Source organism: Miniopterus natalensis, chromosome 2 (assembly GCF_054644295.1).
Source record: "Miniopterus natalensis isolate mMinNat1 chromosome 2, mMinNat1.hap1, whole genome shotgun sequence".
NCBI classification, from domain to species: Eukaryota; Metazoa; Chordata; class Mammalia; order Chiroptera; family Miniopteridae; genus Miniopterus; species Miniopterus natalensis.
The window spans coordinates 13373358-13390406 of NC_142082.1; the positions used below are offsets into that span (position 1 = coordinate 13373358).

Here is a 17049-nt window from a genome sequence, read left to right on the forward strand (position 1 = left end):
GATGACCAATGTGAATTGATAAAAGTTGCAAGGAAGCACTAAGTTAGGTGTTACTAGTAGAATTCTATGAAGTAATTCATTGCTTTAATGAATGACTGGTACTTCTAAAGCACTGAAAGAGTAATACCACTAATCAGTGTTAATAAAATTAATAAAGCAAATAGCAGTTAAAGATTGTCCTTCTGTTTAGATAATGCAAAGATAAGCCAGCCAAGCTCAAGTCCAAACGATTGCTTACCATTTTTAATAACATTAATGTCCTATAAAATGGTTGTGTATATTTTTAAAAAGTCAACTTGTAGGTCATCATTTTTACTTTCAATCCCTGCAAAGTTAGAGTTAGAGTCAAGCAGGACTGTCTTTATCTAATCTTAAGTGTGGTATTAGGCAACTTTTAATAAAAAATATATAGGAAGTGTTCATTTGTTAGCTCCTAGGGGAGTTTAATCACAATACTGTGCTACGAGAAAACATCAAATTATTTTTCCACACGTGGGCCTACCACATATCTCAGTTAGTCACTTGGGACTAAGTCAGTTAGTCTCAAGGGAAGTCTGGACATTGCTGCTCATATGTACCAGTCATGAGGGCAAGAGAGTGAAACCGGTCCTATAACCCTCACCACACTCCAGCTATTGGTAGTGGTTTAGGCAAATAAATTCCTATAGTTTACCTGGCACAGAGACAGTAACTGTCTGAAGCGAGATTATTACATAGATACAGCTGTGAAAGGAAGATCATCCAGCAGGCACCTTTGCACTGCTGTCGATCAGGGTTTTGTTCCGACGAGCAGCGCCCGGACCCTGGCACCACGAGACGTGTCAGACCGGAGGTGTGAGGCTGAAGGGAGTCTGAAGAGCAGGACAACAGTGTGTGTTGTCCTCCATCTGTCAGTAACTAGCCTTGTGATCTTTGACTAATCGCTTTATCTCACTAAGCTTTAGACTGTTCCCCTAAGTCCCATCCCAAAGAAAGAGCCCTTTATGGGGTTAATTTGAAAACATACACTTCGTCTCTTCCACTGTAAGCTCTCAGAAGCCACGGTTTAACATAAAACAGGGCTTCTCGGGTGTAATGGGGGAAAACTGGGGGCCATCTCTAATACTCGCAACAATAAAGAAAAATTTAAAAAAAAATAAAGCAGGGTTTCTCAGCCTCAGCGCTACTGACATTTGGGGATAGATCATTCTTTGCTGCAGGGGGCTCACCCACCAGATGAGAGCAGTACACACACACACACACACACACACACACACACACACACACACACGCTCATTGTGACAACAGCTGACACATCCCCTGAGGGTGGGGACAACATCCCAAGCTGAGAACCACTGGCATAAAGTGAATAGTTGAGGGACACTATTTTAATATACTGGTGCCAATTTTTATATAATTTTGCTGGACTGTTCTGTTTTCGGGGACTATTCAAAAAGTAAGTAGAGGGTTTCATTTTGTACTCTGTCATTAACACAAGGAATGCTTAATTAGGTATGATGTTTACCTCTCACATAATATTATTGAGACATGGGAAAGCTGAAACGTATTTCTTCATGTTAAGATAACCAAAGTGTCAATACAAAGAATTCTACATAGGGAAGTAAATGTATAGGGACATAGGAACGACGGTCTATTGAAATTTCTCATAGTTCTAAATGGGAAACCCAACTGGAAAATGACCACCTCACATTCATATGTAGTTACAGTTCACAAAAACACATGCTGTGTTTCTACTTAAGGAGACATTTTTCATCAGAAGATGACAACCAGTCTGTTCCACTTCCTCTGGGACAAGGCATGAGACTTCAGCTGGAATTGGAGAAAGACTTGACCATGTACACTCGGAGCATTTCCCCAAAGTAGGAGAGCTGGTCAATGGCCACGACAGAGGCTCAGCAGCCTCGCCTGGATGCAGGCAAACTAAAGAAAAGCAAAGAATCCTCCCTGACCTCTCTCCGATTTCTAGGTCTTTAAGTGGAATGACCAAACCAAAGACTTCCTTTCCACTAAACATGCTAAGCATTGTCTAGGGTTGCTTGATGCCACAAGAATTCCTCCTCTTAATACTGACAGCCAAATGGATTTAACAATTTCTTTTCTTCTCTTTTCTTTCTTACCTTTTATTTATTGTTGACACTATTATAGATGTCCCCATTTTGGATTTAACAGTTCCAACTGCACAGAGCAGGTTTCCATGGCAACCATCCCCTGCCAGTCCTAACTAGTTCCAAGGTTATGGCATCCAGGCCTCAATATACAAAGATACAGCCCCCATCTAATGTTGAATACGTGCATTGCTCATCTATTTCAGGGGAGAGCAAACAGTTTTATGCTGAGTTTTTATCTGGTCAGTCAGTTTTATATAGGCTTCCCTTCCCTTCCCTTGCTTTAATAAAGCTTGTTATATTCAAATAGAATAATTTTTAAAGTGTATTGGAGCAAATAATTTGCTTTGCAAAAGATTTTTTGCTTTGCAAAAGAATTTGCCATAAGATTCCCTTAAGTAGCAAGTGTCCCAAACATATTGAAATATGACTAACATTAGGTTTCAGGAATACGTGTATTGAGTAAAATAAGCCTTCCCTGTGTAAATTTCAGGCATGGATTTTGCTGTTTTTTTTTTTTGTTTTTTTTTTTAATGTTTGGCATGTGTATTTATGGGCACACTTGCTGGGAGGCTATGAGAAACATTCCCTAGATTTATGAACAATCTCTGGCAGTAAGACAGCTGAGTGGCATTATAAAAACAGTGCAATCTGGGACCAGGTGGGGCTCTTCCCCAGTGACTTGCCTACCAGCAAGTGGCAGATTGAATGACATATCCTTCCAGGTGGCATTAGTCCTACAATATTCTGCTAATAAAGAGCATTTTTAATGGCCTGAAAAAGGTAATATGACTTCTAAATACCTACTTCATGTTGGAAGATCTGGCTACACTGCAATATAACAAAGTACCGTTTTCAATGAGTAAAATTCCTCTAATAATTTTTTACTGATAAATAAATTGGAATGAGTCATCAAACAGAATACAATAACAGTTTGAAAGTTTAACCAGTTGAAACAATTATGTCCCACCATCAGTACATTTGAGATTAGTCAAATAATTCAATCAGTTGACATATTTTTAAAAATGCGATAAAATGAATTACATAGACCTTTCCACAAAAAATGGACATTGGGTTGTAAGAATGGCCTCGACCGTGTAACATTATTCTCATGGCAAAGAGTGACCGTGTGGCCAGGCTGCCTTACCTCCTATGGAGATGACGGCATCGAAGCCCCGATCCCTAAAGGGGAGATTAAGGTTGTCACATACCATGACTTCACATCCTCTCCTCCGAGCAATCTCTACCAACGGCCCACAGTAGTCACAGCCCAGGCTGTGCACCCGGCTGTTCACTGTAAGGTACTTTCCAGTCCCACAGCCTATAAGAGAGACACCGCGTTACATGTTATCCCGGGAGGACGGTGGAACAGTGTCAGTCAGCCTGTCTATAACAAGCACAGAAACAACTTGATGTGAACTGACCACGACAGAACACAACATGGTGTAAGGTAGGCACGGAACAAAACGGGAGCCTTCAGGCAGCTCTTGCATATTTCCCTAGAGAACGGAAGAGGGAAAGGGAACTGGAAAAATAGATAATATTTATTAAATATTTAATAAGGTAATGGCCACAGGGCATGGCATGCTAGCACAATTGTTAGCTGGCCCGTGGCAAGGAATGATAGGTCCCTAGGATCCCAGGGACAGTGACCAGTCTCTTTACAAAAGTTACCTTCACATACATGTTTCACTACATACAGATCTAGATGTCACGGCCTCTGTTTTCCTGTTATCTCTCTAGACAGTCTTACTGCTTACTGGTTACATAAAACGAACTACCTCCAACAACATCTAAATGGATATAAAGAAAAAAGGCTGTTCAAAATTTTTTAATTTTAATTTGAATGAAAAAAGATTTCAAATTCTTTTCACCCACCCTATTGTCAGTGCTCGGTTTTAAATGATCCCACATGTCAGTATACCACTCCAAGAGAGAACTATTCTTTTCTCAGATAGACCATTTTTGACATTCACTCTCTGGTGGCAGAGTCCCAAGTAATTCAACGTTTACACAGCCCAAAGGTTCAGACCCATCAGCTCTCAGGGATATTACAGTGAAGAGAGTATTATGAATGAATCACCATCCAGAAACAAAGCCTTCCACAGTCTAGTACCTGGTAAATTCTCACACAGACACGCCATCCAGTGCCTTTCCTGAAATATTTAAGGATATGAGAAGAAGAGCTGATGTTTGCACCTTCTGGAATTACCTATAAATTTTTATGCTTGATATTTTTCTTAAGTATCTAGCACTATTCAAAGATGTTTAGTTTGCTGCTTCTGAAATACGTCACATTTTTTAATAACTCCCCCTGATAGGTGCTGTTCAAAATTACATGAGACACTAAAAGCATAATTAAGGTTTGCTGATGCCAGCTGAGACAGCGGAGGGTTTGGGAATAAAAAATAATATTATTTCCATGTAAATGATCAGGGTCTTAGAAATATTTTAGGTCTCATGGCCACCGTTCCTAAGAACGCTTATGAGAAAAAGTACCCACTATTTGAGAGCAATCATGGGGGAAATGCAATCCACAGAGTGTTTTAAAATTGAAATCCTGACTATTACAGAGATGATGGCTATATTTTCAAAAAATGATATTTTATTTTATTGGCTCAGGGGTTACATTTAGAGAAATGAAAGGGAAAATTATTTCAAAAATACTAATAAAAACAGATTTATAGACAATAAGAGCTAGAAGGAAGTGTTCAGAGAGCATCTGGTAATAATAAGGCAAATGCGGTCTTTTTAAATCTCAGCATCTCCTGAAAGCTTTCCAGCACCCCTGGTACTCCTGGTTTATCCCAAATTCATTTCTAATGGTACTCATTTTTAAAGATAGAAGTGGAAATCCCAAATAACATGCAGTTATCCATTTTCTAAGTGCACACACTGAGATGCTAGAGAAGGGAAATTTCACCCTAATGAGGAAATCAAGAACATCGCCAAGCCTAGTCACCCCACTATTGTAAATGTGCAAGAAATAAAGCAGATGAGTTTTGATACTGCAGTGAGCACCAGTACTCAACAATCAGGTCCTTTGCAAAATCTCATTAAATGCTGACCTTTCATACTACCGAGGAGAGAAAACAGAAAGTGTCTGCATGCTTACATTTCCCTCTACTTTGTATTCTGCACTGCACACATTTTGTGCATTTTTGTTGGTAGTTTCACTGTTTAAAATTCAGCACCGTGTTCAAGTGCCATCTACGGTTCCTAAGTGCAGGCAGGCTGAGATGGGCCGCCTGGACAAAATATGTGTTCAGCACACTTTATTCAGGCATCGTTCTAGTTGCTGCCTGTGAGTTCACTGTTAACAAATCAACAATATATAGTAAATAAGGTGTCTCTACCAGAAACACACATGGAACACGGTTAGGTTGACAAAAATGTGGGCAGAGGCTCCCAGGGACCTAGTCCTGTATTCCCCATAAGGGTTACAACTCAGGATTCACTAATTTAGCGTCAGTGGCCAGTTTACAGAACATAAATACTGTGAAAGATGACAGCTGGCTGTATTTTCTTTTATGCTGATTGTTTTTGCTATCACACAGAGAAAGGCCTTTTGCCTCTGAGAATATTTTTTATACTTTTTTATTTTATTATTTTAAAATAACCTCAGTTGTCATCTAGTCCTTTAATGATTTTATTTTCTTATCTTTCCATCAGAGCTTCTTTTGGAATTTCCAATGTAGGGTATGAGACAGTGTACATACTGTACGCTTGTACATACTGTGTACATACTGTTGTTGAGCGACGTGTTGAGCAGGGCCTTTCCCTACTAAGGGATTTGAAGATCCGGGTACTTTGTTTAGATTATGGATGGTAAGAGTTCCAAAGTCACTGTATCTTCCGAAACTAGATTTATTTAAAAAACACTGACATGATAGAGATATTATCAAAGACTCTATTTCTACATGACATGTACCCCCGCCTCAAACCCCACACTGCTCGCACCATCTTTAACAAGCCGAAAGCCCTGGGCACGTGTCTGTTTCTCTCATCAGCATGGGGAATGAATGTCAAGTTAGGCAGAGTGTATAACCTCAGACTTATGACTCCATGGGTGTAATCCTCAGGCAGTGGCTAGAAAGCAGTTTTGGGGGGGCAGGCCTCACGTGGGAATCCCAGCTTGGCTTAGCCCTTAGTCTTAGATGTACCAGGCTGTGGTTTACCACTTGATTCAGAGACACGCTGAGCCAATATCTTCCAGGAAAATCAGTGATTAGAAAGACATGATCCCCCAACCGGGCGTGGCTCAGCGGTTGAGTGTTGACCTGGGATCCAGGCGATCGGGGCACATGCCTGGGTTGCGGGCTCGATCAATGACTCTCTCATCGTTGATGTTTCTATCTCTCTCTCCCTCTCCTTTTCCCTCTCTGAAATCAATAAAGATATATTAAAAAAAAAGAAAAAAAGAAAAAAAAAAGACATGATCTATCTAAAGACAGGCTCTAGTAATGAAACACAGAACAGTTGAGGGGAAAAAAATCCATAATATTAATAAGAGGTTACAGGAAATCCATAATCTCTGGATCTTCTGTGGAAGGCATGAGAGCGGCTCAAGGTGAGCCACCAGGACAATGTATATACAAATATGAATCTCTCTAAAGTTAAAACAGTCGATTTCACAAGCAGTCGCTTTAATCCTGATTTATGCAGTCAACGTCAGGTCGATTTTGTTGGCAAAAGGCTCTGAAAAGATCGCCACCGTCTAAATATAGATTTGAGAACGTTTTCTAGTTTCTGACTTGATCACATGAATTTCTGCTATAAAGTGGGTACCGGCATGCCAAGGGCTCAGCTTCAGATTTCTGGTTTGGACAAAACTGAACAAGGCATCTGGAAAGGAAAGGCGCGATGGGCTGTCTCGCCACGCCACGCCACGCCACGCCACGCGGCGCCCCGGTACCTATGTCGGCGATGAGGCTGCCGGGCTTCTGCTCCTGCAGGAACTGGCGGACCCGCGGCCAGGCTTTGCTCTGCAGGTCGCTGAAGTAGGGCGCGGTGCTCTGGTACACGTCGTGCACGTGCCGCTTCTCCAGCCGGGCGGCCTCATGATCCATCCTGGGGACACAGGGCCACCCCCAGAAAGGCAGGTCAGAGACGGCTGAAGGAGGAGGCACAGTTCCTAAGACCGGGAACCGACAGCTGCCAGAGGCTGTGCGGATCTTACACTTCAGTAGAAGCTGCAAAAACCTTCACTGCCATCTCACCACAGTTGTCAAAAGGCTAGAACATGCATGATTTTTACCTGCTGATCTTGAGAAATCAACGGTTTGGGAACGAGCGAATCATTGTCATTTCCTGCGCAAGATCAGTTCCAAGTTTGGGAAGCATATACCAAGGGTTCCCTTGGGTAAATCGTTCTGATGCTAAACAGATTGTAAAAATTTATAATGCGCAGCTCACCACTCCACTCCAGACACAAAGCCCGACTAGTTCTAACTTTAATGTTTCTGGATTCCAGCCATTTCTCTACATCCCTGCTGATTCTATTTTAGAAAAGGTACTTCTTTCTTTCCTGAATTACTTCAACAGCCTATAAACAGGTGTTTTTTGGCCCTTCAATCCCTTTCTTCAATAAAATATAAATCTAATTTTGTTGCTGCCTGTCTTCAAAGGCATTCCATAGCTGGTTTGATCAATTCAGGTATCTTAGGGGGGTATGCAAGTCCCTTTGTGACCTGGCCTCAACTTGCCTCTTGAGGCCATTCCTCACCATCCTTTGCCGGCATCAGATGGGCCTGTAACACTCAATGATCCAAGGGCTGTGTCTATCCTGCTAACTCCGATTCGTTCTTGGCACAGGCATCACCTCTTCCAGAAAGCCTTCCCTGATCTTCCATGCAGGACAAAGGCAATCAGGAAGGAGTGAGAGGAGTACAAGAGCAGGTCTTACGGGCTGTTGTTTGGGGCTCAATCTTATCACTATTCTCTTGTGGCATGTGAGTGAGGAGTAGCCTAGGAAAGTAGCCAGGCCTCAGACGGCGGCTCTTTACCAATCAGCATGAAAGTAAGTTCAATCATACAGGCACCCATCTGGCCTTACTGGTGCAGACGGGCCAGTTCAGTCCTGCCCCCGGTGCTCCTGTCACATCCTGTGCAAACCTCTTGAGACTGGGGAAATATCCTGTTTCTCAGCCTCTCACCCACCAATTTTAGCATCCAATCCATCGATGACTCTTGCTTAAAACAATCAGTACTACAATTATCACCAAATAATGATACAATAGTCTCCCATATCCAGTTTTGCTTTCTGAGGTTTGTTACTTGTGGTCAAACACAGTCCGAAAATACTAAATGAAAAATTCCAGAAAGAAACAATTTTTAAGTTGTAAGTTGTGCGCTGTTCTGAGTAGCCATCCCCCTACGCCCTGCCCAGGACGTGAATCATCACTTTGTCCAGCCTCTCCGCCTCCTTTCATCTCATCACAAAGGCACTGTATCATCTCACATCATCATAAGACGGGTGAGTGCAGTACAGTAAGATATTCTGAGAGAGAGAGAGTCCACATTCACATAACTTTTATTACAATCTATTGTTATAACTCTTCTATTTTATTATAGTTATTGTTATTAATCTTATTGTGCCTAGTTTACAAATTTAACTTTATATATGTGTATGTAAACTTCCTATATGTATAGGAAAAAACATAGTACATATAGGGTTCAGCATTATCGATGGTTCCAGGCAGCCACTGCAGGGTACAGGGGACAACTGTATTCTAATTTCATCATTCCTGCTATCGCAAGAAAGAGACTTTCAGGATTTACTCTTCAAACAAATTAGCAGTAGGTTCTCCTTAATTACCATGGACCTGCCCACAGTCCCAGCAAAAAATCTGGCAAACTCCTAACAGAGTACAAATCTCATTTGTGAGGTCTGACAAAACTTCCACCCAAATTGAAACAGCTTATATTGCACCCTCAACGAGAATTTACAAAGTAAACATATGGCTGGCTACAACTGCCTACACACAAGAAAAACCAAAACACTGAGTGCTTTTCTTTTAAATCCAAATCTCAGCAGACTTGGGAAAAAAGTCTCAGTAGACTTAAGTCTGTTTAAAGTTTTTTCCTTTAAGAAATCAATCAGGAAATACAATTTTGAGAACCCTAGAACAAATATATTTCACTTCATTGCCCTTGCAGATGTTAAGTGGCAATCAACAAAAACTCAATTCGCTTCAATCTGGCTCTAATTACTAGCTCAGAACTTGTAGTATCTGAACAACATGCCTTGGAGAATGTTCTCTAAGTTCTCTGCCAAAGTGCCTGGTCTCTACCATAAACAAATAACTTCAAAGAGCTATTTTAAAGTGTGGGGACAATACAAATCCATTCTGTTTTTATTATATTTTATAGTTAAGATTATACACTGCAGAATAAATAGCTGACTGTGAAACTGATTTGTAGCTAGGACTATCCAGTATGACATTTTTGACACTCTGTGGATTTAAATTTCCTGCAATATTTTCCATGTGAATTATATATACATACATATATGTATATATATGTGCAAATTCATTGTGAATTTGGTAATGTAATTAATCTAGTAAGACTTGTACTAAAATAAAAGTGAAGGGTTCAAGAAGCTAGGGAGGCAGGGTTTGGTTTAGCCACAAACAGATGAAAGGAGTCTTGTTGGAGGTCTCTGGCAATGGGACATAACGGGATGGCCCCGTCATGTTGGAACCAGTGTCAGCCTCAGAGGAGATCAGAGTTGTAATATGCTGCCAGCTTTCTTTTCATACGGCTACAACCTGGTATCCAAGCTGTCATTACAGCTTTCTGGTTGGTCTCTTTGCCCCCCTTGCCGCTTTCTCACCCCCCATATCTGCCGCCGCTAATATATTCATAATGCTAGGAGTTTATAACCTTCCTTCTCCATTAATATTCACTTACTGGTGACACTATATACTTGGATGGTAAAAGGTGGCCGCAGAGCCCACACAGCATGTGTTATTTCTGGCTTGATGGCTATAACTTACAATTTTCTCTCCTTGAGTCCAACAAAAGCACCTTAGAATCTCTCTTTCATGCCAGTGCTGGATAATTTTCCATTTGACAATAACACTTCTTGTTGAAAGCCCTTGAGGGGACCTCTACTCTCTATGGGATAAAGTTTGCACCCCTCAATCTGGCATTCAAAACCCTCCATGATGACCTGGTCCCAGTCCACGTTTCCTGACTTGTATTCTGTAACTACCATGACTTCAATAATCGGCTCCACCCAAAGAACCCTAGTCACCTTTCCCTGAGTAGGCCTCCTACTTAGCTCCTTGTTGAAGTCTTTGCTGAGGTCAGCAGGCTGCTCTCATCTGAAATGCTCTCCTATCGCCTGCCCCCTCCAAAATCTTACTTGGCCTTCAAAGTCTAGCACAGCTTCTTCCTCCTGCACGAAGACTTCATGAATAGCTATAGATAAAAATAATCTCTCCCAATATTTTTGTATACTGCATATTTATTATCTCTGTCACTCACAGGGCATTTCTCCTAATACCATCTTGAATTCTACACTCTGTATATGTTCCCAACTAGGTTAGGAGCTCCCAGAGGGCAGGAATCGAACACAGGCAGTCACTCAGTAATGAACTGTAAAACCAATGAAACAATGAGCTATTTCCTTAGCATCCTCTGCAAGGCAACATTACTTTACTCCAGACAAACTGGTCCTCGAGTCTTAGGTTATAAATCCTAAATACTCTGCTGGGTAATCACTCAGATGAAAGCAGGGCTAAGACGAGCTTTCCAAGTGGGTTTGGTATTTCGTGATTTCCTGCCCTAGCAGAGGCCTGTTTTAGAAATATATCCTAGCTATGTAATAGTCATTCCTTTATAACTAAAAACAAATATAAACATTATAAACTGTCCTAATATAAATGCCACAAAAGATTCAGTATTAAAAATGAGGTTATAAAATTCTGCTTTAAATTTTAAAGATGTACTTAAACTATAATTCTAAAGTAAAAATACAGGTTAGTCAGGACAGTTCAAATAATTTACTTATACTTAATCATAAAATACATAGGTTGGTTTTTTTAGTTTTTAATAATGTGATTCTTCAAAGTTAACATCTACATATTACTCTCAAGTACAAATTATACTGCAAACTTTTGCATAATGAAAAACTATCATCTAACAATGCTTTTTAAGTCCTAGGAAAGCATTTCGTGCTCTAAAAAAATCCTAAATACTGTATATTCTTGTAATTTTAACTTAGTCTGTACAATTATTTTCAAATTATTTTTTCCACCTTGTGCAATAATAAACTCCAACTTACTTTATATCATTGTCATAAACTTAAAATGATAGGAATTAGGACTAATTAGGCTTACTAAACATTCACAATGCCCCAAAACTTCATATTATTTAAATTGCAGTAATAGCTAAAAACAACTAACCTGAGTCATCTTGTGATTACAGGAAAATTACTTCTTGTCTTTGTGAACCATGGCGGTTTCCACCCTTAGGCAGTGACAGTTGTTGCTCATCCCTTTTGAACGTGTAATGTACATGAAAAGTAGTTGGTGACATCAGATAGAAAGGCCCTTCATGTGATTGGTCACTCTGCAGGAGTCCTTGCAGGGGACATAGGCCCTATTAGGAAAACAAATGAACAGTAAATGTCACTTTACATAATAAAAACATGGAACCAGCTGCAGCCCAGGGTGACCTCTAGACCTATCCATATATTACCCAGAGAAGAAAGGATTAAGGAAGAACTGTTAATATGTGGACTACACCAGAACTATAAGAGCAGTTTCTGAATTAATTCCTAAGCTTTCTGTAAAATGTACAGTACGTTTTCCCAAAACTAAATTGAATGGTTTCATCTTGTTCCTGGAAAAATTACAAGCACAGAGAGTCAACTCGGAATGCAGTGGTTTAATTACATGCTGTACCTATTCGAGACAATATCACTAAATTGTGTTAAATCATTCCAGTACTGCTCAGTATGTGTTCATATTATCAGCTACTTTTCATGTCACTCTGACAAATTCTCCTATTCTTCTTGCTCACATTTATTATTTTCATTTTTCATAATAGAGAGGGTCTGACATGAAACCCATCAAAAAGCTCTTAGTTACCAAAAAAAAAAAAAAAAAAAAAAAAAGACCTCTAATGCCAAAAGCACTTTGTAATGCAGGGGTCTTGGGGGTACAACATGAGGTCTGAAGAGATGTCTGGTGTGGTAGGAAAAGCCCATCCTGTGAAATCTCAGGCTGGATGCCTCACCTGTAACTGAGGCAAATGGAACTTAATCTGATCACAGTGCTCAAACCGTTTTTTTTAGACTTCATATCCTTTGTGTGTGCACCCGACTGCCATAAACTGTGCCCCTTACTACATACAGTGATTCTCAGGATGGTGGCGTGGGGTGCATGTGGCTTTCCCCAACTTCCCCTGCCCCCACCCACCCCAATCTGGGTCCCTGTTTAAGAAGCAATGACCTGGGTGTGCTTTGAAAAGCTCTCTGGTCTTTGGGAGATACATATTCATTTAAAACTAGTCATCTCTCAATCATATGCAGGTATATGATCTGCATCACTGAGAGCCACAAAGGTTGACTTTTTAGGAAGAATATTTAAGAAGGGTCTTGAAAGAGTTACCAGTCAAAGGCTCTCGTCTTTCCTCCTGCACTTTCAGAGCTTGCCGTAATCATAAAAAAGGTACATTTGTTTACTGAGCCCCCATATGCTCATCCGGAAACCAAGTGCTCTCCATTTGCAATCACTCTTCCACGGCCTGACCTAGGTGCTCCACTGTCCCCAGCCAATGCTGTCTGGGTGCCCCTCCTTCAGGCATCAGTGCCTAAACGAATCACCGGCCCTGAGAGGCTGACATCCAAGCGGAAGCTCAGCACACAGCAGGGGTAAGTCAGGTGAAGGTGAACCGGGTGACTCTAAGCATAGGAAACAGCACACTAAGCGAAATAGGCCAGTCAGAGAAAGACAAGTGTCACATAATCTTTCTTATATGTGGAATCTAATGAACAAAATAAACCGATGAACAAAATAGATCCAGAGACATAGAAGCATGGAACAGACTGAGGAATCTCAGATGGAGGGCGGGGGTGGGTGGAGAGAGATTAACATAAGAATTTATATGCATATATGCATGACCCATGGACACAGACAATAGTGGGGTGAAGGCCTGGGGGAAGGGGTACAGGGTGTAGGAGATCAATGGGAGAAAAAAGGGGACATTTGTAATACTTTCAACAATAAAGGTAAATTTTAAAAAAAAGGAGCAATGAGACCGATTATAAACTTTGATGAACTTTGAATGGATTAACAACAACAAGGTACAACGCACAAAGATATATTATTTACTATCATTTAACATACATTAAATCATTGAGTCTACCAAATTACTATATGAAACAGGAACTACGTACTGTGTCCCTTATTTTACAGATAAGAAAATAAGGCAGAGAGAACATAAGTGCCTTCCCAAGGTTACGTAGCTAGTAAGTGGCAGAGGCAGGATTTGAACCCAGAAAGTTAGAGTCCAGAGTTCACACACTGAACTATACAGTTGGTGGGCAGGGAAGGAGGAAGGGAAGATGGTGGTGCTGGAAAAGTAGGCGGGAGCCAGACCACACAGGGCCTAGTTTAGCATTCTAAGTTTGGACTGTATCCGGAACATAAGGGAAACCACTGAATTATTTCAACAAGAGAAATGATGACAAAATTTGATTTGGGTTTTAAAAATCCTCTCTGACAATAGTGTAGACTGGTATTGCCTGGCGAGGTTCATAATGAAGACAGAGAAAGAACCTGGTTAAATCCTTTAGACAGGACATGATATTAAGCATGTTAGGACAAATACAAGACATATTGAGAAAGGGTCAAATTCACAGGAACAGATGCCTGACGGAGAGTTAAGGCAAAGAGCACACTGAAGGGGACGCGGTGACAATGACAAGGCCCATGCAGCAAGACGTCCCACCATCCTAAATTGAAGTGGTAGAGAGGCTACAAGGCAAACAAAAGGAAACTTTGGTAATGACCATATGTAAACTCTGATAAGCCCTTTGGAATGCATGTGAATATATCGAATAGAGTTACTTAATATTTATGAATCTGCAGGAAATAGGATATAAGAACTAGACGTCGGTAGCTGACTTTGAAATGCTGTAGTAATCAGTAAACGTATTTTATATAATGGCATGGCCGTCTATATATATTCCTTATGTTCTGTAATTGATTTAAGCACTTTCCAGAAAGGGACAATGTATCTTACATCACAGAGTCTTTGCTTGGTATTTCGATTTACACAGTGCTCAATAAATGCCTACTGTACGAACAGGCAACGAAAGGAACAGAAGAATTTAAAAGGTGGCCCTTTAGGCGGCGCTACTGTTCACCGTCAGAGGGATCCACCAGAGGGAAGGCTCAGGCTTGGCTATATTGTTTCTATGGTATCTGAAGGACAACGAAGTAAGTAAGGTGAACACGAAGCCCAGGAGAGCAAGTTGGACTAGGGATCATTTAACCACCATTATCCTGGGCCGTGGCAGTTAGGGCCGTGGGCGTAGATTAAGTGAAAGCAGATTGTGCAGCGCAAGAAAAGAAATGAGGTTAGCACGCCCGGGATCACCAATATTCAACCCTTGAATGTTAGCATCAGAGGAGCGGTTAGCCGTGTGCTGCCAGCAGAGTCCACCGTAATTAGATTTCATTCAGGAGTATGGACTGAGCACCTGCTGGGCAGCGCTTTCCTTGGTAGCTGTGGGGGGAGCGGAAGACGGGCGGTCCCCACTCAAGAAGCTGCAGGCCAATATCGGGCAGCGCAGAAGAGTGACAGGAATGACAAGAGCAGGTGGCTGAGGGCAAGCAGAGGGCAAGCAGTGTTAGCTGCTATAATGTGGACGAAACTTGCACTCTGAGCACCATCCCCGTTCAGTAAGGAGGCAAGCGAAACCCAGTTGTCCTCACGAGCACCCCGACGGGGCCCAGAGCTCCTAACGACGCAGCGGGGGGGGGGGGGGGAGCGGCGGGCCAGGGACACCCGGCATTTCTGGCTGAAATCCTACGCGTGGAACTCACTCAGGAATTCAAAACCACAACACATGTGGCAGCGGGACAATGACCTTCTCTGGATTCTCAACAGGTACCAACAAGTTACCCCGGAGTAAATATATGTTGAAAGCAAGCGGAAAAAATGAGGGGTTTATCCTAAGGGAACGGGATCAAATATTCCCCCCAAATACTTTGTTTTTCTTGAAAATTTCAAGGGCTACATGTCTAAATAGAATTCATTTAGGAGTGAGATTTTATCTCCAAAGTCTAAATAAAGGAAATGAAGGCAGTACCATCTTGGTGGGGACGGTGTGTGCGCGTGTGTGGCAGGGGCGGAGAGTGACGGGGAAAATACAGAAAATAAAAGGCCAGGACTCGCAGCACAATATTGATGAAGAGACAGAGCTGTTGTCAAAGGTGGCGCCTCCCCAGGAAAGGACTGGGCCCTGCTCGTTGGAACTCGATTACAAGTCATTTTGATTTTGTAGATTAGAGAAAGCCAGAAAAGGGCAAGGAAATGAAATTTATGAGATTCAAGATAAATGAAAACATAACACTGAGCATCCTGCAGGCATTGGCTGGTGGTGTCAATTTGCCAAACCAGCTCAGTCTGTGTTAGGATGAAGGTCATGGGATCCCCAGCACGGCAGCCGGGAGAAGGCTGCTGTTAGGATGAAAGGAGCACCAGTGGACAAGCACAGCAGCACTGTCCTTCCTCTTAGGAAAGGAGGTCCTGGCAGCTTGGTCACAAGGAGCGCCACAGTCATTTAACTGCCAAACGACTGTTCGAGAAGGAGCTTCGACATGAAGCCCATGGCAACCAACTACAAAACTATCAATTATGTGATGCTTTTCTAAGAATGGAATTAAGGGGAGAAATGTGAGGATGAATTATGTATTAGTGTATTTCATAAAGCGTTCATAATATAACTGACCCAAAAGAGCTGCTCATGGGGTTATTAATTAAAAAAATCAGATTGTATAGTTGAGGTTCAGGAAGAGCGTCCATGTGGACACAGAGTACAGTAAAATCTGGACTCTTGGGTATCTGATCCTACAGATTCCACCTGTGTCTCACTCCTCTTACGTGTCTCCCATCAAGTTCCCTGTTGCCCCACCCCGAGTTTAGGCCCTCACCTAGTAGTCCAGGAGTTCCCACTCTTGTGGATTTCACAGACCCCCCCAAATCTCAAAGGGACATTTGGAGAACAAAAAGGACCAGATGATGCTTTACCTGAAGGCTACAATCACTCACACACACACACACACACACACACACACTTTAAAAACCTATTATTTGCATAAATACCTAACCCATGGACACAGACAATAGTGTGGTGAAGGCCTGGGGCAGGGAGTGGGTGGGGAGTGGAAGGGTTAATGGGGAAAAAAGGGGGATATCTGTAATATTTTCAACAATAAAGATACATTTTTAAAAAAACAAAAAATTATTTATTGTCACCATTAGTACATAGATAAATGGACAATATATACCATAAAACTTGGGATAATTTCAAATTTTAAGTAAGTCCTTTAAAATTGAATAAAATTTAGCTTTACTAAAAACTGCCTAACCTTCTTTAATTTTCTCATTCCACCACAGACCGATGAAAACATTGTCACAAACCAACACTAGAATGAAGGGCTGAGTTCGGGGTAAATTTTATGTTATGAATATTTTAGCACAATTTTTAAAACAACCAATTTCAGGATCTTCTAAAGTCCTGCTGGGTATTCTAGCAAATTTCAAAACGTGAGAGTAATTGACACCTGATGTCACTGGGACTGTGCCTGTGGTTATGGACCCTCCACACCTTTCTCCACGCTGCTTTGTGTGGTGGGGGTGAGGGCTCTGCAAACATTTCCTCTTTGCCAAGGGGCTCTGCAGATGGGGCCCATCAAAGGCAGCC

General features: G+C 41.5%; 1 protein-coding gene across 6 annotated transcripts in view; it reads right to left on the reverse strand.

Moving 5' to 3' along the window:
- The window catches only part of TRMT9B (tRNA methyltransferase 9B (putative)), a 33857-nt gene that overhangs the window by 1669 nt on the left and 15139 nt on the right, over positions 1-17049 (reverse strand). For 2 of the 6 annotated variants that reach the window (XM_016209048.2, XM_016209051.2), the window contains exons 2-4: positions 11516-11711; positions 7021-7175; positions 3253-3426 (exon numbers count right to left, since the gene is read on the reverse strand). In XM_016209048.2, coding sequence (XP_016064534.2) covers positions 3253-3426; positions 7021-7174 — 328 coding nt within the window. In that variant the 5' untranslated portion in view covers position 7175; positions 11516-11711. Of the gene's footprint in view, positions 1-3252; positions 3427-3529; positions 5680-7020; positions 7176-11515; positions 12209-12724; positions 14429-17049 lie in introns of those variants that run through there. The other 4 variants (XM_016209050.2, XM_016209049.2, XM_016209052.2 and 1 more) reach the window with 4 other exon arrangements.